The 21,675-nt window shown below is 38.6% G+C and overlaps 1 protein-coding gene across 1 annotated transcript in view; it reads right to left on the bottom strand.

The window, feature by feature from the left end:
- Positions 1-16,945, bottom strand: part of hhip (hedgehog interacting protein) — a 39,035-nt gene extending 22,090 nt beyond the window's left edge. The window contains exons 1-4 of the mRNA XM_067404798.1: positions 16,220-16,945; positions 13,146-13,338; positions 7,552-7,693; positions 4,257-4,458 (exon numbers count right to left, since the gene is read on the bottom strand). Of these exons, the coding sequence (XP_067260899.1) occupies positions 4,257-4,458; positions 7,552-7,693; positions 13,146-13,338; positions 16,220-16,489 (807 nt within the window). The 5' untranslated portion in view covers positions 16,490-16,945. The remainder of the gene's footprint in view (positions 1-4,256; positions 4,459-7,551; positions 7,694-13,145; positions 13,339-16,219) is intronic.
- Positions 16,946-21,675: the final 4,730 nt, after the last annotated feature.

Below are 21,675 nucleotides of genomic sequence, written 5' to 3'. Positions count from 1 at the left end.
AGTTAAGAATTCCAGAGAGTCGTATGATCTCAGGCCAGGGACCACCAAAGAACAACTGTAAATTAGCTGAAATATTAGCTTTTGCTAATGATCGTTCCTTCAACAAGTAGGCACAAAAAAAACTTTACTTTTCCAGGCCCATTCCTCTGGGTGCTACCAAAAACTTAATTAAGAGAAGACAAACTTCATGATAGCCTCCCTCAATCCATCATAGCAGATGTAGGGCTATGTGTACAAGCCTCAGCTTATTTGCAAAGCTAGTATACACTGTTCCACTGTAGCAGCCACAAGAACTTTAGATAGACATTTAATCAGGTTAACATTGCAGCATGCTGATGTCGATAGGAACACTTCAGCTCTGAAATGTGGCTTCAAAAGAGGTTCTACGCTATGTTATTGTAAGCATTCTGTGCATTGCCTGTTGCTTTGACAGTCCAAAGATTAGGTTGTAACAGCTTCTCAGGAAGAATGCTAGTGAGAATACATCAGGGTCAGATGAATTTGCAGACAGGAACAGAGCACTATCGCCTCCCTCCTAGCCCCCCACCCAACCCATCGGCAGCTGCTTGCCTTTCAGGGCTTGATGCATGGCCTGGCTTGCACATTGTTTCTGAGCACCTTTTGATCCTTATTGGCTCAGGCAATCCTACATAAAGAGGCATTCCACCCGAGCTGATTGGAGAAAAACAATGTGTGCCTACCTCAAAGGCAATCTGAAATGCTCACACTAATTCAGAGCTCCATTTAGTTCAACACAATGAATCCCAAGACCCAAGTCAAATCCCCCTCCTCCACCTGTTAACACACATTAATCCTGTGACAGCACTGGAGTTCTGGGTGAGGATCGCTCACTTTCAAGCAGTGAAAAGAGCAGATCGAATCGTAGGATAACATTCACTCATTACAGCGGCAGCTCTCTGGAGCAATCCACAAATCTTCTGAATGGCTCTATCACAGGTGCTCATCCTGTCTCGGGGGTCCTCGCAAAGTCTAAACCTCGGCCAGGAACTCAGAGGAAGCTATGCAAGATGACAGCGAAGCAGTGGCAGTTTCTCAAAGAGAACTGTTAAAAGAGTCAAAGGACGAGAGAGGAAAAGGTCCATTTGTCAAAGCTAGGATACTTATTTTTTGACAGAGTCAAGAGCCCTCCTGCTCGTCTAGCTGAAAGAGCTCAACAGCTGTGCGTGTCAAGTGACAGAGTGCACAACATGCTGTGATCTATTTGCTTCGGCAAGAAATAGTTTTTTTTTGCAGCTGGACCCATTGAGTTAGTTGATACACCACAATGGAACTACACTCACATTGCGTGCAGATGTCTTCTTCACTACTTCTAGCAAGGACAACAACAAAGCAGTACCATACTTGTGTACCTATCATGTCAACATGGACTGATTCAGTGCTCTTTCACACAAATAGTTTAGAAGATAAACACTTTAGGGCGCTGAAATCCTAAGCTTCAGGATTTTGCTTGTCACCGTATGACTCTTTTTCAGCATCTGGAACACGGTAACGAGTTTTCAAGTCATCCCAAAATAGTTAACTGATAGTTAACTATTTAAGCACCAATTATAGCACTTTTCGGTTACACTTTATTTTAAGGTGTCAATGTTACAGTGTAATTATATATTTAAGTACAGATTAATATTAATTAACAACATACACGTACTTACTACATAACAACAACGTACTTACTATAGGGTTAGGGTATGATGAGGGTTGGTTGCATGTAATTATGCATAATTTACTGTTATTATTATTGTAAGTACATGTAACCAATATAACAAGGACACTGTAAAATAGTGTTACCCACCCTTCCTTTGCTGAAACCAGTTCATGGTAGTCAGGATGGTGCAAGATTGTGTTTGACGACTTGCCACAGATGTGTAATAAAGTAGTTTGAAATAAATCAAACAGGACCACAATCGCATGGCATGCTTCCACAGCAGCCAGTGCAATGCACCTTGCGAGATCAATGCAGCAGAAGCAAAAAGGCAAAGCTGTCTCCGCTGGGCCAAAACCAATAAGGTATTAGGTATTTGATTTTTGACTCTTTCATTGGAAGATCAGAATTGAGACATTTGGGTCAATGACAGATAAGAGTGTCTACGATTAACAACAACAACAAAAAAAATCTTTCAAAGTCATATAACATGACATTTTACATCCTGACCTAACCTTGACTGGTCATAAAAAGGTCAAATTATCTAATATTTTAAAATATGAGAGAGGGGAGATGACCAGTACATGGAGGAGAGGGTGTCTTTGTTTTTCAGTACAAAACTTCTAGCAGTGATCTGAAAAGCGTAAGTCGCACAGAATATTTGATAATGTCACACGGTGTGTGTGTGTGTGTGTGTGTGTGTGTGTGTGTGTGTGTGTGTGTGTGTGTGTGTGTGTGTGTGTGTGTGTGTGTGTGTGTGTGTGAGAGAGTGAGTGAAGAGATATGGTTTCATCAGAGAACACCCACAGTGCTCTGAGAGACTCCCTCAAGTAGACAGAGCATTGTTTTCAAGCAGTTTGGCTTAATTGGCAGAGAGGGGATTGGGCTTGAAGGAAATACAGAACATTAGAATCAAAGTCATGATAAAACACTATCATTCCCCTTCATGCCCAAGTTGGGTCCCAGCGGGTCTCAAGGCCTTCCACGGGCACAAAGGGCACATGTCCTGTTGATGCTCCAAGTAAACATGGCTTACTCAGAATGACTTGGACAAACTTGACAGAATAGCACTCTTGGGGACCGCTGGGGCTTGAGCTTACTCTAATTGTCATAATGATTGCTTTATCCACAGCCAATTATGTTTAATGATGATAAGGCACATTTGGGGTCTTTCCTGTGGGGCTATTGCATGTTGACTCTATAATTGCTCTTTCTCCCTTTATAAGTGAAGCAACAGGAGGTATGCAATATACATAAACTTCCTGTCAAAAAGCAGGTCTCTTCCTACATCTCCGGACACTTCCTAAATTAAATGTTCTCGAATTACAGAATGCCTCAGTTCTTGTGGGGGCAGATAAACATCTGTTGTGACACACGCCATAACTACTGCTGACAGACATGCATGTAAGCAAATGCTACAGCTGGCAACATTTCAGCCTTTCTCGCTGATCCTCAACAACCAAACACAAGGTTTCCTCTGCTGGCAGTCAGGTTGACAGCAAGCAAACCACACACATAGAAGCCCACATACAGAATACATTTGTATAATAATATAATTGTTGTGCCAACACTATTTTTGGCTTCAGTATCACCCTCCATTCAGGTTTTGATTTGTGGTAGGAGGAGAGGAAAAATGGAAATAAATCCATAGAAGTTGTTATTGTGCTCCTTTAAGATTCTATTCTGTTAGGGGGCTTCATTTCTCCCACCTCGGCATTGTCTGAGAAGGTGCCAAACCAAAATGATGAACAACAGATCTTTCAGGTTTCAGCGAGGCTTCCTGATTTATGGGAGACAGACTTCTCTGATGGTGGGAGGTCAGGCTGCATGAATATCAATTAGGAGCTAGTTCCTCATCAGAGGCAGATATATCAGCAATGTTGGGAGAAAAAAACCTGTTTAAGTTTAGCTAAAACTTTATTATTAGTTTTTTTCTAAAATTAGTATTATCTTTCAAAAATACTTGAAAGAATGTATTAGAAGCATGTATCAATCCACTAGGATATGATTCGGAATAAACAATCCTGATGACTTATTTGCATTGTATAATATGTTATATACTGTGACATACATCAGAGTGAAAGGGATTATTGTAGAATAAAATATATGTAGGGCAGGGACTTGGTTCTATCAGTTAGTTGTTGATTAGATTTTGAGATGTAGTAATGTTCTCAAAAATTAATGTGAGCTTGCAGTCGATTTTGAAGGTGCGGGATATAAGCAGAATAAATGATTGGAGAAGTTCAGCATTCACCACCAGAGAGAAGTCATTTTTACCAGAAGATCAAGTTATGATATTTCAATTAAACATTACAATGTCCAAAAAAATTATACATACATGGATTAATTGTTCACAATATTATCTATAACATGCAATTTTCAGGCCACAGATGAGATTGTAATCTTAATCTGGTATAAGTGCACATGACTGTAAACATGCATCTCATATTTATTTCTTTATTTACATATAACACTTTTTAATTAGGAAAAAAAAGTCCCAGAGCACACTTTTAAATATATAAAACACACATTTACTGTCAATCCAACCCACTGATAACTCCACAATACCAACAAACAAAAGATGAGTGCCACTTACCTTCATACCGCTTTGGACCAGCTTATGAATGTCCAGAAAAGGCTCTTTTAGGAGCTCCATGTTGTGTGTTAGGATTCGTACAAAGCCTTCCTTCTCCAAAATAAAAAGCCGCTGTGATCCATCCCCACAATGCACCACACCAACAGGCTGTCGAAGACCACTAAGGATCTCCTGAGCGCAGTAGCAATTGTGTTTATGTTTTCTGTACGAAGGGAATGGCAAAATTAGAAATTTAGTTAGATTAGCTTATGCATCAGGCTTTAGAACTGTTGTAATTTACCTGTACCAATCAAATTCAAGAACTTTAAGTCTAATTTTTGTTGTTAACAGTATAACTGTGTAAGTGGAATTGTTATAAACAATTGTTCTACTTGACAAACTGGTTTGGGAGTAGACTGAATAAAAAACCACAGTGGAAGTTCATTTAACGTAGTCAGACGTTGGGGGCTCTCAAGCTGTGAAACAAGTGTTCCATTAACCGCAAGTCACATTTGATGTGGGGGCACACCAACTCACATTATGCCTTAAATAAAACAAGGGCATCAGCGGTGCTCCTGTTAACAAGCAGACTTGGAGGGATTTTCCATTGATGTAATAGGGGGTGGACTGGCAGTGAACGTATGCCTGACATCCCGTGCCTGGGCTGTAGAGTAACGTCAGTCTGACGCGATAGCAGTCACTTTGCCCGATCAGATATGTTGCTTTACTGGCCATTCGCACTGGGAGGTCCGATGAAGAATTATGACGTTCGTTTACAATGACTGTGGGCTCAGGGCCTTCTCAAAACACACGCTGGATTCACAGCTCGTGATTATTTGCCTCAGAAGGTCACATGAAAGTGAGGCATTTATCACGGTTAACACTCAACTGGGGTCAGCAAGGAGATGAAGGGCACACTTCACTGAAAGGTGTCATTAAATCAGATCGCTTTAATAACTGAGGTGAAGTAAAGGTATGCCGAGGGTGACACTGACACACGTGGTATAAAAGATCAGGAGTGTGTTTCTCTTACAACAACGTAACTCACTGCTTGACTACCATAGTACGGTGTATAGTTGGAGGGATTAATTAGCTAGTTGTGACTGTTTCTCAAAACCATAGTAACATGGTTGCTTATGTCTTTTGAACCACGTTGGTTCAACAATATCAGACCGTTGTTAATGACATTAGATAATGATATATGGATAATGGAGTAAAAACTTCTGCTAATTAATTTATGACACATTATTAAAGTTCATTTACACTAAACAACAGAAAGCAGTTATTATTATTTATTTTTTATATCACGTTTACATGCAGTTTGTAATTGGCATACTCTCATAGGCTATATATGCGGTTCTTATGTTTCTCACTGGCATTCTTCAAGAACAGTGGTACTTTTTGACAACAAAATGTATAGATTGAAATAAATATATATGTATGGAATGAAAGATATAGAATGTACTACATGTTAGCTTGCTTATTTTGCCCAAAAACATGACCTCTCATGAAGTCCACGTCATAAAAACACGAAACTATGCTTCTAAGCACAGCTCGAGAGCTGTCGTTCCAACCACCCAAATTTGCGATGCTTTTTGAGAATGTACGTTGGAACTAAGGTTTTGGGAAATGTAGAATCATTGAACTACGTTAGTAACAACTGAACTTGTGACCATAGTTGGCTAACGATGCTTTTGGGAAACACACACCAGATCTTTTGAGTCCTACAGGTGGTATTGGTGACTGTGTGTATATAATTATATATATATATATATATATATATATATATATATATATATATATATATATATATATATATATATATATATATATATATATATATATATGAAGACTTCAGATGCAAAGGCCTCTAGTGCCATCTGAAATTTTCTTCTAAAATGAGCATTTTTATCAAGCTCATATGTTTATTCTGAGGTTACAATCAGCAGGATAATCAGCTATGAGCTAAATTTTCATCAGAGCCAGTCTCAGTTGACATCCGTCACCGTGTCCTGTCACAAATGGTCAAAGCCCTCTGACTGTCACTATCGGATCGGAGCTCCTGCAGTATAAGCACTTTCTTTGTGTTCTTAAAGCTGGCTAAACTCAGTCTGGACACAAAGCTCTGGTTTGGAAAAGGGGGCAGTGGACCAGTCAACGAGTACATGCAGGAATGTTGTGACATGGAAGGTTAGTCAGGCGTGTCTTGTCTCTAGTGACCTTTTTCAGGCTACCCTGATGACCTAGTAGTCAAAGCAGGCCAGTCATACTGGGCCATGGGACATGGGATGACGGTAAGGAAGTTTCTCTCATGCTTGATGATGAATGTTGTTACAGGCAGATGTCATTACACAGAATAGTTCATCCAAAACATGGAAATTTCATCATTATTTAATCACCCTGATGTCAATTTTGAATAATGTACTGGACCTCTTTTCCATGCAGTTACATTATATGGGAACTGGAGCTTTTAAGTGTCAAAAAGGATGTAAAATTACTGTAAAAGTAGCCCATACTAGATTCACTAGATTCCAAGTCTTCTGAAGCCATACAGTACAATTTGTAACCATATTGACATTCACTTGACATTTGACTTGACATTTGATATTCAACAGTGCTTTGATCTGCCTGCATTGACACTATTCTTCAAGAGCTGCTGTGCAGCCAAAATGATATACCAGTTATCAATGTAAAGCTGCTTTGACACAATCTGCATTGTAAAAAGCGCTATATAAATAAAGGTGACTTGATTTGACTTGACTTAACAAAATCAAAGTGGTTATTCATTCATAATCTTCCATGCCATTGGTTGTTGCAACACGATTGAGTCAGAGATGAATTTCAGAACCAGTCAGTCCAAATAATTTATGAATCATTCAAACTGGTGTAACTGATTCATCAAAAAGAATGATTAGTTCACAAATCAGACATTGTTACTTTTCTTCTATACTCTCATCAACGTGCTTAAAAGCATTAGGGCAGGTGTTGAGAGCTTTGTAAATATTTTTATTTGTTAAAATTTTTATCATATGACTTTAGAAGACAACATACAGTATATATCGCACAAGTCATGTGGATCATTGGCATTTTGAAGGAGCTTGACAGCCCCATTTCACTTTCATTGTATTGCAAAGACTGGCCAGGATATTCTTCATAAATGAACTCTTAATTTTCTCAGAATTGTGGGTGAACTATTCGTGTACAATTTAAAAACTTTAAAATTGAATATACCATATAAAACAAACTAAGCTGAAATCAGAATTGTTTTCAACTGTAATTATAAAAAAAAATGTGTGTAAAACTGAATTAAATATACCTGTTAATCACTTCTATTTTTTCATCTAACAGGTAGTTGGAATCTCGGCGCAACTGCTTTCGGTGAAAATCTGGAAAGCACAGCCCTCCGTCCTTCCTTCCATAGTACTGGCAGAACTCATCCACGTCGGCTTGGAACAGTTCTAAAAAACACAGACAGACAGACAACTGGTCTCAGCCTGAGATAGACACCACACAGGGTCCATTGATGATGTAATAACCTCCAAAACCAACTGAATCCCCTACAGTCAAAGCTGTACTCGATTCAAGTATGTCCTCAGCCATCAGACGGCTTATTGTGTGGACGTTTTGGTGGTGATCCCGGTGCCAAGCTTAATTCCAATCTTGTCTATGGTGCATTTATAAAGTACTGAGTCTCAAATCAAGACATTTGTTTTTGCCTCTCATATCTGACAAGTGCAAGTCATGGTCATTCATACCAGTCCAGATCTTTAACCATTTGTTATAAACGGTCATATTTGACAGAGCCACATTGATACACAGTTCTGAGTGCTACAATGATGTGCTGGTTGAACCCCAGTAAGGTATTATAAACCATTTCAGACATGTGTGGTCTGTATGTTGCGAGTTTAATTAAACCCAAAAATGCCAAACGTTCAGTCTGTCTCTATATCTCCTTCACTGTTATATTTTTCAGTAGAAACATGCAGGTCAAGTCCAAATAAATGATAAGTACACACCCAAACTGATTGATTATATTTCAGAGATTAGGTTTGCATGCTTACTTTCAGGGAAAACACCCTTATTTATTTCTCCAGTAGTAGCCAAAATAAATTCACCATAATTCACACATCTAGAGTTGAGGAATGCAATGAAAAACCTGAAATATTAAGCATGTGGCACCTAAATCGTGGTCAGTTTCTAGGAACCGTCTTGCTTTTGGCTGAATGAGTAGTACGACGACAAGGGGAGAGAACAGGACTCGGTTTGGCAGCCCCAGCATGACCTAAAAACCACACTGATATGGTTACCACCTTAGCTAAACCCTCTCATGGGGAGGAGTAGAGCAAATACAGCAGTGATAGAAACACAAACAACCTCCTCTCCTTCCTTTCATCTCCAACGAGTCCCCCATGCCGTCTGAGGAAGGGGGCTACGGGTGGGAGTGAGGCAGCAGCACCAACAACAGAGGTGAAAGGATATCCCTAAACATCTAAACACAACAGTAAGATCAAACACAAACACATCCACCACCACCTACACTCACTGCCATGCCACCCACACACAAACCACAGTGGTTATCTTGGGCCTGCTGGTGTGAGAGGTAAGGGTTTGAGAGTTGTTGTCAATAGTAGCTGAGAGGTCAGAACCTTTATGCAGTTCCCACACTTTTAAATTTCCATGATTTTTCCTTGTCTTTTCAAAGTTTGGTTATTTCGGATTGCTGGATAAGTATTTTTAGAATTCAGTTTGATTCAGACATTTTTACTAATGAATAATTTAGACTGATGTATGAACCAGTTCAACCAATTTGGATTCAACGGAACTATTCAAAAGAATGATTCATTCAAAAATTGGATAAAATATGGTAGAAAAAGTATATTATTCACTATAGAGTTTGTTGATAGAAATAGTATATTATTCACAATACAAATTGTCTATTATTTCTAAAGACTGTAAATGTTTTTTTTTTGTTTTTTGTTTTCCAGGCCTAGAGGATATCATTTTAAAATTCCCTGATGTTTTCAGATTTTTCATGACTCTGCAATGGTAAAATAATGGTTCTTCATTGGCAACTATGGTTCTATAAAGAACCTTTAACATGCATTAAATCTTTCCAATGCACAAGATGTTTCTTGTAATGGAAAAGGGTTCTTCATTTCATTGAAGACTTCTTTTAAAATTGCCCTAGAATCAAAAATTGAATTAATCTTGGCATAGTTGAATAACAAGAGTTCAGTACATGGAAATGACATACAGTGAGTCTCAAACACCATTGTTTCCTCCTCCTTGTGTAAATCTCATTTGTTTAAAAGACCTCCGAAAAACAGGCAAATCTCAACATAACACTGACTGTTACCCAACAGTCGGGATCATTAATATGTATGACCCCAATATTTGCATATGCCAGCTCATGTTCAAGGCATTACACAAGGGCAGTCAGTATTAACGTCTGGAATCGCACAGCCGAATCAACAGACTAGGTAAGCAAGCAAGAACAATAGCGGAAAATGGCAGATGGAGCGATAATAACTGACATAATCAATGATATCATGATATTTTTAGTGATAAAAATATCTAAATGTTTTGTTAGCATGTTGCTAATGTACTGTTAAATGTGGTTAAAGTTACCATCGTTTCTTACTGTATTCACGGAGACAAGAGCCGTCACTATTTTCATTTTTAAACACTTGCAGTCTGTATAATTCATAAACACAACTTAATTCTTTATAAATCTCTCCAACAGTGTGTAATGTTAACCACGGAGCACTATGAAACTCATTCAGAATCAAATGTAAATACCATACTCGCATGATCCGACACATGCATGCAGTATGCATGACGAACATTTTGTAAAGATCCATTTGAGGGTTAGATTAGCTGTGTGAACTTTGTAAATGCACTGTATTATAGTCGAGAACTCGGGGGCAAGGAGAGCGTGATTTAAAGGGGCCGCAGTCTGGATCGGTGCATAGTTAATGATGCCCCAAAATAGGCAGTTAAAAAAATTAATTTAAAAAAATCTATGGGGTATTTTGAGCTGAAACTTCACAGACACATTCAGGTGACACCTTACGTCTTGTAAAAACTGGTTCTAGGGCACCTTTAAGAACTATTAACTGAAAGGTTCTTTGGGCAACTCAAAATGCTTCTTCTATGGTATCACTACAGAATCTTTTTTTTTTTTTAAGAGTGTGAGTGTTTAAGGTCATCAAACAAGGGTCTGTGTGGATGAGGGGGTGGGAATATATCCTCTTAAAGCCCGGAACACACCAACCCGATGCAGATGAACTAGTGGCGACGGCCGACCGTCGGCTTGGTGTGTTTCAGGCTTAAAACATTTTGGAGCAAAAGGCAAAGTCTTAAACTTCTATTTGAATAGATTTTTCATCCCGTTCTGCAATAACATTGCTGAATACTTCAAATGTGTTATACAAATCATATAATTGATCTTTACCAAATCAAATGAGATCAATACATTTAAAAGACAGAATGGCTATAAAATTAATACTTTGAAACTGAAATGCTTTTCCTTAATCTAAGGGGACTGAAAGTAAACATCATGAAGATATGAAGGCTTGTTTTACTGTTGAAAACCAATGTGCAATCATGGTCTAAAAACATGCTTAAAAAAATATGTATATGAATGAATCACATGAACTGTCTAATTTGAACAATTTATAAATTCCCCAAACATGGCAAAAACACTGTGTGGCCTCAACTATGGTCTCAGCCCCTCCACAATACGTTCTACTTTTATTGTACTGGCCTACGAAAAAACAGGACAGAGAGAAAAAGACTCCACATCCTCAGCGCTATAGTTATACTTCCATCTGGTTATCTTCCAAAGCAACCTGGGTGGCCACCCAAAGTACTTGACATCTTGATGCACTTCAGCAGTTTTACATATACACAACCTTTATAGAAAAATAAATGTGTCATTCGTCACCACATATGCTGATTTGGGAGGCGGAGAGGGGAGGGGGTAAAGTCTTTTGGCCCTGGCTCCTGTTCTCAGAATCTTTACAACAATTTTCTCTCTTGCTCTCCTTCCCATACGCTTCCTCCCTCAGCAAAAAGTCGAAACAGACTGCACACCCTTATTTATCTGTTTTGTAGAGGAAGACCAAGTGTGTATACAGTGTCTGATTTGTTGCTCTATTCGCAATTCCGTGTGTGTGTGTGTGTGATGCATGATGTGCGTGTGGCTTGCGTTTTCTCTCTGTTTGTAAATCGGCCCCCATCTAATCTGTTATGGCTGCGCTGATAGGAAGAAGGTTTGGTCTGGCGGCCAGCTTTTGCATACCATTCCATCTGATGGAATGCATCGTGCAGCGACTGTTGCAACACTATAGAGCAGCTATGGGATGTTTGCTACTGATGTCATTCATGTTTGGGAGAAAATACAAACCTCATGATGGCTTAGAGCTTTTCAGGTCTTTGGACTCCTCCCCACTGCCATCTGTTCCCCCCCCCACCACCACCACCCTTACATTTCAGAGGCCTTAATGTTTGTCTTTTCATTGAACGTAGGCTGCCACCAAGAAAAACAAACTGATTATGTGAGCATTGCCTTGAACAGGCCTCGTTTTCCACTGCATCCTGTAAAGTGTGTGTGTTCTGCTGGTGAGCTGAGGTGTGAGTGTCAGTCATGTCTAGACCGTAGTCAGACCGCGCACACACACATACCCAGAGACAGACGCACATAAACACCAAACACATCTTGGCAGGCTGTGCTGACTTAAAATAAAATGCTTGCCAAAGGACCGAGGGGAAGAAACAGGTCATAAAATCATTCATTTACATTCATTCATTACAGATTTTCGAGCTTTGTTTGGGGTGTGTGTCCGCCGATGTGTGTTTATATGTGAGCTCAACAACTATGATAGAGTTTGTAAAGCTATTACAGGATTTTTTGAGAAATCAAAAAAAGGGAGCACTCAATTGACCTCTATGATCAATGCCAGTGAAGCAACATAAAGAAGAATTAAAGGTATTCATTTACATTATATTCATGTGATTTAATAAAGATTGTCTTATGAAACTGCTTCAAGGTGGATTCTGCAGTAAGGCATGTTTTTGATTCTGTTTTTGACTTCTCCATTCTGTTGCCATTGGGTTCATTAGTATTTCACTAAATTTAAACTTATATTTTATTTTAAAATACTTGAAATATTTTATATTTAAAATAAAATACAAATTGTTTATTATCATTTATATATATATTTTGTAATTAATTGTGTAATATATTAATTTTAAGCCATTTTAATATATTAAAATTGATTAATTTTTGATACTTAAGTCATTGCAAGGGACAAAAAGGAAAGAACCTGCAACAAGTGGTTCCTGAATGGTATCTGCCAAACATCAGATTAAACAATCTCTCTATTTCAAAGTAAGTTTGCCATGCATATCTGCAACAGATTTTTCTCTACAAACTTCCGTAGTGTGTAAAACAGGTTCCATCTCTTCTGGTTCAGTTCTTTTGTAAGTGCTTTGTTAAAAATAGAGCCGTTTTACTCAAGAAACGTTCAAAGCAAGCAAGCAAAGATGAGCACCGATGTCCATCGCATATGTAAAAGTTTTATTTTTCTTCTTCTCACTAACATTTTGGTTATTTAAATCAAATAAAACGGCAGCTAGTTTAGCCGATTATCTTAAAAGTCCATTGATATCGCCGTCAGTTCGTACTGCCGTTAACACTTCCTTCGACAAGTGGATGCCATGAGACCTGTTTTCCTGTTTGTTCATGTGACGTTTGTCATAAAGCTTATTCCATTTTGATGCATTAATCAATCTGTGGTAATTTGTTCAATTGGAATAATTGCAATACATGTGTCAGAAGAGTTGAAGAGAAGTTCCTTATGAAGTTTCTGAGGATCTTTATGCAAAACTCTGTATTTTGTTTGTTACCTGGTACATGTCCTCGGCAGGTGTAGTAGAACTCTTGGCAGTAGTCGTGGCATAAGCGGGGTAGGTCTTGTTCTCTGTGTGGTGCTTTTTCAAGTTTGGGTGAGTGGAAGAGCATCTGGGCATGTGGTGAGCAATGGGCACACTTAATCTCCTCCAGAAGTCTAGAACACTCTGTGTTATTGGTCGAGAAGATCTGAGGAGAGAAAACATCCAGCAAAGGGTAGAACTTCATGGCGAATCCATATTTTACTTATGCTACAGTGTTGTTCCTATATATATATATATATATATATATATATATATATATATATATATATATATATATATATATATATATATATATATATATATATATATATATATATATATATATATATATAGAGAGAGAGAGATTTTTTTTTTTTTTTTAAATAACTAGGCGGTTTGACACACATTTTTGGAATGTTTTCTCGTTAATTGGACACAATTCGCATTCTAAACATCTCTCTTAACAAACACCACACATCCATGTGGACTTGATTTTTCCTGATTTGTTTATTTGAGCTCACAAACAGCTAAGCCAAAATTGCACCTCGCATGGCAGCTGAACCCATGCTGGAGCAAACGGATTGAAATGAGGAGACTCGAAATGTTTCTTAAGACACCAAACAAAAGTAAACAGTAGATTAGGGCAGTGAAAATGAGCAGGCTTATTTATGTAACAAATTAGCTGTAATAAAACAACAATGTAATCTGCTCCCTTCCTCAGACATATGCCTGTGCTGCAGCAGTCTGGTAAACCTCCCTCTCTCTCTGTGTGAGGTCCATGTGTAAACACCAATTTACAGATAGACGGGCACATCATTCCCGTGCTGGTATCAACAAATTAGCAGTCTGTCCAAGTCAATTAGCCCAACACACCCAGCAGACAGCGTATAGACAGCCTACCTCCTTCCCGGCCCACTGCTCTGCGTAGTAAACCATTTGGGCAGATTTCTTTGATTTTGATTCTCCAAATTCTTTCGAGTGAATCAAAACCATCTTTGTGCCTGGAAGATAAAACGGTGTCCAAAAATGTATTGACGCCTCTACGTGAACCAGATAGTTTGGATTTTTGTGAATTTTCAATCTATGGTCTCAGTCTTGCAGTGGTTGGTGTGTTACCCTGGTCTGCGAGTGGCAACTCTCCTGCTTTAAATTGCCCATTGATTTAGTGAGCCATGGACTGGCACATGGTCCATGGAGAGAAGCATTTGTGTGCTCTCAACCATGCACTCTTCCCATATGTTGCTGGGATGGGCTCCAATGTTGCCATCAGCCTCACCAGCAACAAGAGGACCTTTGTTTTTTGTGTTTTCCAAAAAATGCCAAAAGTTGCTCAAAGCTGCTTCAAATCACACCACGGTCTACATCACAGCCCTTTAATGCCATATGTAACTACCGTTGAAACTTGCCAGTGCAAATAAGAGGCATATATGAGTTTAGCTCCAACTGTCCATTACTCAACAAAGATTTTGGGAGGCCTGTTAATAGCAGATCCTTAGAAATGGTGTTTCTCTGCATGAAAATGGTAATGTGTCTACAGTTAGATGACTAATCTATTGATAGTCATGTTTATATAGTGAAATCTGAGCAGATGTTGGGATTATCCATCACACCACACAATATCCTTTGTCACTGAAACTGACAGAACAAGCGTAAACACACAAAGACTCATTGAAAAAGAATCGCTCGTCATTAAGCGACAAACAATGAGGGCAGCTACACCCTCACAAGCTCTCACTGAGGTGCCAGGAAAGGTGATCGATGATCCAAGTTACCGCAACCGTAAGAGTTAACAAATAGATGATTTAACGAATGAATCACCTGACACGATTCACACAATTCGCAGTTCAACCCCCCCCCAAAATGAAACCACAACTGAGCTAACTTCCCCGCAAAACCTGTAAGCTTGTTTTAAACCGCTTAAGTGAAACCATTTTGGCCCTCTGGGAATTGGTGTAAGTAAGTTTGGGGTGGGGAGCAGGACAAATACTCCCTCTCAAAGGCATTAACTAACACTTGGACAGAGCCAAGGACTGGGGGAGAATGATGTTCTCCAGCTTCACCCATTAGTGAAACTAACAAACACAATGGTGTTGTTGTTATTCTTTTGCCATAAGCAAAAAGACTCCGTGTGTGGGCAGTGTAGTGGGGAGGAGGAGATGTCGACTCTTTTTTGTTCCATTCAGCCTCGCTCTTATTTGCATGACTTGAGCAAATTAAATGATGCAATATGGCTTTTTGTCACAAACCGACGTGCGATGCCACCCAGCCGCGTATGTCGATTTGCGGAGGTTGTTTACATGAGAAAAGAGGGAGATTTCTCGGCATAGAATGTGTTCATTGATAAAACTATTGAAATGCATCTTCTCACGTCTATTGAAAGCCTCAGAAAGGTGCGATTCATTGCCGATCAAGAGACATTTGTGTCCCATCTGTTTTATGTAAAGCATATCCATCACTACGAGAAGCACATGCTGTCACTGAAACATCAGCGTGAAAAGTTGCGCAACATATCAAGTGTATACATACGAACATTTAACAGCAGAAACAGCTTTTGAGAGCGATTCGGATTACACAAACAATCTTTTTCCAGCAGAGTATGAAGCGATTTCATTCATACGCCTCGTGTTCGCGAGTGGAAACACCGCACGCGTTCTTACCTCCGTCCGAGCTGGGTTATTTAAAATTGTTTTTCAATGTAAACACTCGCGCGACGTACATGTATGGCCATTGCGAAAGGTCTCGCTGTGTTTATCGGTGTCTCGTGCCATGTTTATAAGACGCCGTGTCAAGGTAAAACAAGTTCAACTTTCAAAAACGCGTCTCGAGACTCGTGCGTTCTATTTTTGAACGCATACACGCGTTAAATGCACATGCTACTGTGTCCGCGCTGCTTACATGTATCCATAAGTTCATTACATGAATGCCCATGCTTCTTCTGCATACTGCTGTTACACACATCTTATAATCAATTTAGGAACCAGTTGCCATAACAAAACACGCATGAGAATCACTTGACTAATTTGAGGTTGCAAGAAGCCTGAACATACCCGAGCATCTCTCCGATGGAGTATTTGATACGGAGCCCTCCTGGACGGACAGCAGGACACGCGAGGATAGAGCCTGTGACAAACCTCCCCTCCACCGCTTCCCTCCAGTGACAGTTTTCTCTCCTTCTTCTTCAGGCGTTTCGGCAGACTTCCATCGTAACATCTCCTCCTCCTTGGACTTAATTCTCCTTTCTCGCCGAATTTCGCATCACCACATTCCCAAAAATTGGCCGCGATGGCCAACAAGAGCACAAATTGCAAATGCTTCATTTTACAGGGATTAAACCAAAAGCGAAACACGCGACTGTTCAGAAATAAACAGGAGTGCTGTATGACAGTCCCCACGCGCCCAGAAAGTTGTTATAAAATAACTAATTTAGATTAAGCAACTATTCGCTAATAAAGTAGTCTGAATTAAATAATAGTTAAGCTATTAAAATAATAATAATAATAATAATAATACGATAATAAATTAAGACAAGTGCTGGTTATTATGTTGTTAAAAAGGGAAAAACATGATATTGTATATTAATGCGAAATTACATATTTAAAAAAAAAAAAAAAAAAAAAAAAAGTGATCAGGTTATATACAGAAATCGTAGTACGTCTCCTTGCCCAAAAGTTAAATCCCGTTGGTGCACAAAGGTAGATGCGTGTGATCAAAAGTTGCACTAAGTTGTCTGTTGCATGCTCTTCAGTGCACTCACATGTTTCTCTTTGCTCTTTCCACCTTCTTTTTAACCAGCGCGCGAGAAGGGGAACGCGCACGATGACGTCTATCCAGTACGGGAACGCGCGTCATAATATAAAAGTGTTAGTAATTTTACCGGGGAGAAAAAATGTTTGATTTCAACAATACAAACCAATTAGCTTTATACTGACTGTAAAATACTGACTTTTTAGCTGTAAGAATTTATTTATAACTTGGCGGAAAGGACATTACCAGACCATTACATTTGTTTGTTTGTTTTTTTTTTTTTTTGTTATCAGTTACACTGGAATGTTTTATGTTGCAATTTATATTATTTATTTCATGTTTATAGCATTATGAAATTGTCATGTGTCACTCTGATTGTGTCTTTGTGTGTGGCAATGTGCTCTGTGATCATGCAATATCAAATCCCCCAAAAATCTATAAGTCTATCATAATAAACGTCACCTTTAGCTTTAGATGTTGTGTGTTTTCTCTGTCTACCTCTGGCACACACTCTCTTTGCATTTAAATGGATGCTTGCACTTTTCAAGAGAAATTCTAGTACTACTACATTTTTTTTGTTGGTTTTTTTTTTTTTTTTTTTTACGTTGAAGCTAATGGTGTACAATTTCTTATTGTAATATTACAATTTCTTTTAATATTAATATTACTAAAATTACTTCATAGAATGTTGTTAAGTGAGGATCAATCACCTTTAAATGGTTCTAAAATATAGTCACCTACAGTACAGTATAGTTTTATAGCAACCACTGATACCTGCTTTTTACCATAAATTTAAAGGGATTATAAAAATGAAAATTCTGTCATCATTTACTCACCTTCATATCATTCCAAACCTCTTTCTTTTGAGGGTGAGACAACATGAGGGTGAGTAAATTTTTCCCAGTCTATTTTATTACTGTTATTGCAACAAAAACAAAGTCTTAAAGGGTTAGTTTACCCAAAAATGAAAATTCTGTCATTTCTCACCCTCATGTCGTTCTATACCTGTAAGACCTTCGTTAATCTTCGGAACACAAATTAAGATATTTTTGATTAAATCCGATGGCTCAGCGAGGCCTGCGTAGACAGCAATGGTACTTCCTCTCTCGAGATCCATAAAGGTACTAAAAACATATTTAAATCAGTTCATGTGAGTACATTGGTTCAATATTAATAATATAAAGCGACGAGAATATTTTTTTGTGCGGCAAAAATCTAGTGATGGCCGATTTCAAAACACTGCTTCAGAGCGTTATGAATCTTTTGAGTCGAATCAGTGATTTGGATCACGTATCAAACCGGCAAACTGCTGAAATCACGTGACTTTGGCGCTCCGATCCACTGATTTGATTCATAAAGCTCTGAAGCTTCATGAAACAGTGTTATGAAATCGGCCATCACTAGATATTGTTAAAAAGTTGTTATTTTGTTTTTTTGGCACAAAAGAAATATTCTCATCGCTTTATAATATTAATATTGAACCAATGTACTCACATGATCTGATTTAAATATGCTTTTAGTACCTTTATGGATCTTGAGAGGTGTAGTAACATTGCTGTCTATGCAGGCCTCACTGAGCCATGGGATTTCAACTAAAATATCTTAATTTGTGTTCCGAAGATAAATGAAGGTCTTAGGGGTGTGGAACGACATGCGGCTGAGTAATTAATGACATTATTTTCATTTTTGGGTGAACTAACCCTTTAAGAAAATAATTTACATCCTTTGCATTTGCTCTTTAGTTCAAAGTCATAGACACAGCCATGCTCTTTGAAGATTTATACGCAAAAATGGTTACTGAATAACCTATATGAGATAATGTAAATCTGTATCTCTCTAATACATTATCTCTCCCGTACTGTATATTTATTTATGCGCTTGCTCAATTAATTATTTCTATTAGATGCTAACATCCAACGGCTCTGTTGGCGATCAGGGGCTACAGCTGGACAGTTTGTTGATCTGAGTGCCTGACACTCTTACGTTAACAGAGTTGTGAGAATGTCTGGCATTCTTGCTCTTCAGAGGGTTTCTGATAAGACTGAGCCAAATGCAGGACAAGTCTTCTTTTCTTCTCATCTATAGAGAGATCTTGAGATTGCAGGTCCAGAGGGGAATGTCCTCTCAGAACAGACCTCAGTTGCATTAGTTGCAATCAGTCGCATTACCGCACCTGTTCATCCTTGGGGGTCCAGCACTGACCAGAACACTGGCTGATTATCAGCAGAGATCAGGAGTTGCAGGAATTCACAGTGATTGGACTGTTGGGTAATTATGGAAATGGCCCTGAGCGTTGAACAGCCTGCCATCATATCCAGCCAGGCCTGTTCTGCGTTCAGAAGCGGGCCCGACCTATTTGATCTGTCTCGTTGCTTGGTAAAAATGACAATGATTCACATACAGTATGGTGCAGAGGAGAAGCTAAGGTCCTTGAGAGATGGCTTAGACTTGTTTGTGATCAGTCCAGTATTGCCACCTTGACGAGTGACATGAAAACATGTGCGATACAGCTGTGGTTTGGGAATACATCTGCTCGGAGAGATATAACCCTTCCCACTGTGCAGAAGCTCCAATATTCTTCCGCTGGCATCATATCGCCTTCTTAAAGCACTAATATGATGGCTTCATAAGGCAACATATATTCACACACATCTGAGAACAACAAACTGTTCTTTATTTGGGTGACTCAATAAGAATTTATGAGCTCTAAAATGGTGCATTAAGCTCTCATTTTCAGCAGTGCTGTTGTGACACTGTGACTATTACGACACCATCAGTAATATTTAAGCTTTCTATTAGACATTCTGAGTAATTTGTAACCCTTTCCAGGTCTCCGTTTCTACAAACAACAGATGGTGAAATGAGTTTTTGTTATGAGAACTCTTAAAGTTTCAATTTCAAGCAAAACCGCAATTTCACATATGCTCTGATTTAGTACAGAGGACATTAACAACAATATGCACTATCCTTTTGGTTTTATACGAGAAGTTATGCCCTAACCAGAACCTAATATATAGTCGTCAATTGAGGTTGGAGATGGCTGGATATTTCTTGCTTTGTCATTTGGGAAAGTCCCTGGGTTAGATCTGTTGTCTCATTCAGCAATAACAAGGCTCAGCTCTGGTCCAATAGCCCTCGAAGAAAAATACTCCCCACCAAGGGGTGGATAGTCCCTGACCACACAGAATCCAGTAACACCCTTGAACTCACAGATCAGAGGTGGCAAACCACACTCAAGAAAATATCGTAAGAGGCATGAGAAAAGGTGACAATGTCCTGTTGACACCCATTTGTCAAAGTTCTTCTTAAGTGGTGCCTATCAGGAAACTGCAAACCATTTGCCTCCATTACTGTACATTTTTCAAGAAGCGCATGTACAGTGAGAAACGCAGGCTGCGTTTACTTGATTAGAAATACAGTAATATAGTGAAATATTAATACAATTTCAAAGAACTTTTTTTTTTTTTTTTTTCTCAATAGGCTATATTTTAAAATCTAATTTATTCCTGTAAAGGCAAAGCTAAATTTTTAGCATCATTACTCCAGTCTTCAGTGTCACATGATCCTTCAAACTGTAATGCTGATTTGGTGCTCAATGAGCATTTCTTATTATTATCAATGTTGTAAACAGTTTTTGCTGCTTAATGGTTTGGAAGTATATATTTTGTGAAAGAATTATATACATTTTGATTTGGAAATGTTTCTTTTCAGGTTTATACATTTAACATAATGTAACGTAATGTCATAATTTACTCATCACCATGTTGTTCCAAACCTGTATGACTTTCTTTTTTCTGCAAAACACAATAGTAGATCAGATGACCCTACTGACTTTCATTGCATGGACAACATTTAATTGCAAAAATATCTTCTTTTCTATTCTGTATATAAGAAATATATTTATATACAGTATTTTGTATATAAGAAAACAATGCATACAGTTTTGGAACAAAATTAAGAATTTTTTTGGGTGGACTATCCCTTAAATTCAAAATATTATTCAAATTCCAGGCTTTAGTACAACAATAATATAAAGTATATCAATATAAACAAAATGCTGTCTTTTTAATAGTGTATAATATTGTACCTTTTTCTCACACAGTATAAATGGGTCTTTGTACATGAAACTATATAGCCGTCTTTCTGTTTTAGGGTCCCTCGCAAGGGGATCATATTTGGGAGTATGCATCATAAAAAAAAAAATGCTACTTTAACCTACTCTAATTTTATCTTATTTCAGCACTAATGGTAATTGTCTACGGTTTCATGTACAGGCTTTCATATTCAGAGAGAATGGAATGTGTTCATGATGTTCTCAGTAGTTGTGACATGGCTAATGAGGTCCTGCCATCTGTTTATGAACATTCTAGGGAGAGAGAGAGAGAGAGAGAGTGGGAGAGAGAGGGATTCAGTAGCTCTTTCCAGCAATGGGTGCAGGCCCTGGTTTCCACTTCAATGACTCTAAACACATAAGGATGTTTTAAGTGCGGTGACTTAGACAGAGAGCCAGCTCCCAGCGAGTGTGTGAGAGAGTGAGTGAGTCATTGGTTGCGCTGGGCCGCTTGCCCGGGATCAACAACCTCTAAATCATTGGCCTTTGCCATTGGACCACACGAAGTTTCCTTCATTCCCGTCTTTTACTCCGCTTCAGTTTGACTACCTGCCTCTGTTCGTATCGCTCTGTTTTTTTTTCCCGAAACTTAGTCACATCATCCTTCTCTCCCATTTCATCTTTCACCTTGGCATCTGTGTACTGTAC

The sequence above is a fragment of the Chanodichthys erythropterus genome, chromosome 12, assembly GCF_024489055.1.
Source record: "Chanodichthys erythropterus isolate Z2021 chromosome 12, ASM2448905v1, whole genome shotgun sequence".
Classification (NCBI taxonomy): domain Eukaryota; kingdom Metazoa; phylum Chordata; class Actinopteri; order Cypriniformes; family Xenocyprididae; genus Chanodichthys; species Chanodichthys erythropterus.
Note: the sequence above shows the minus strand (reverse complement) of the source record. Positions and strands in the feature narration are given on the sequence as shown.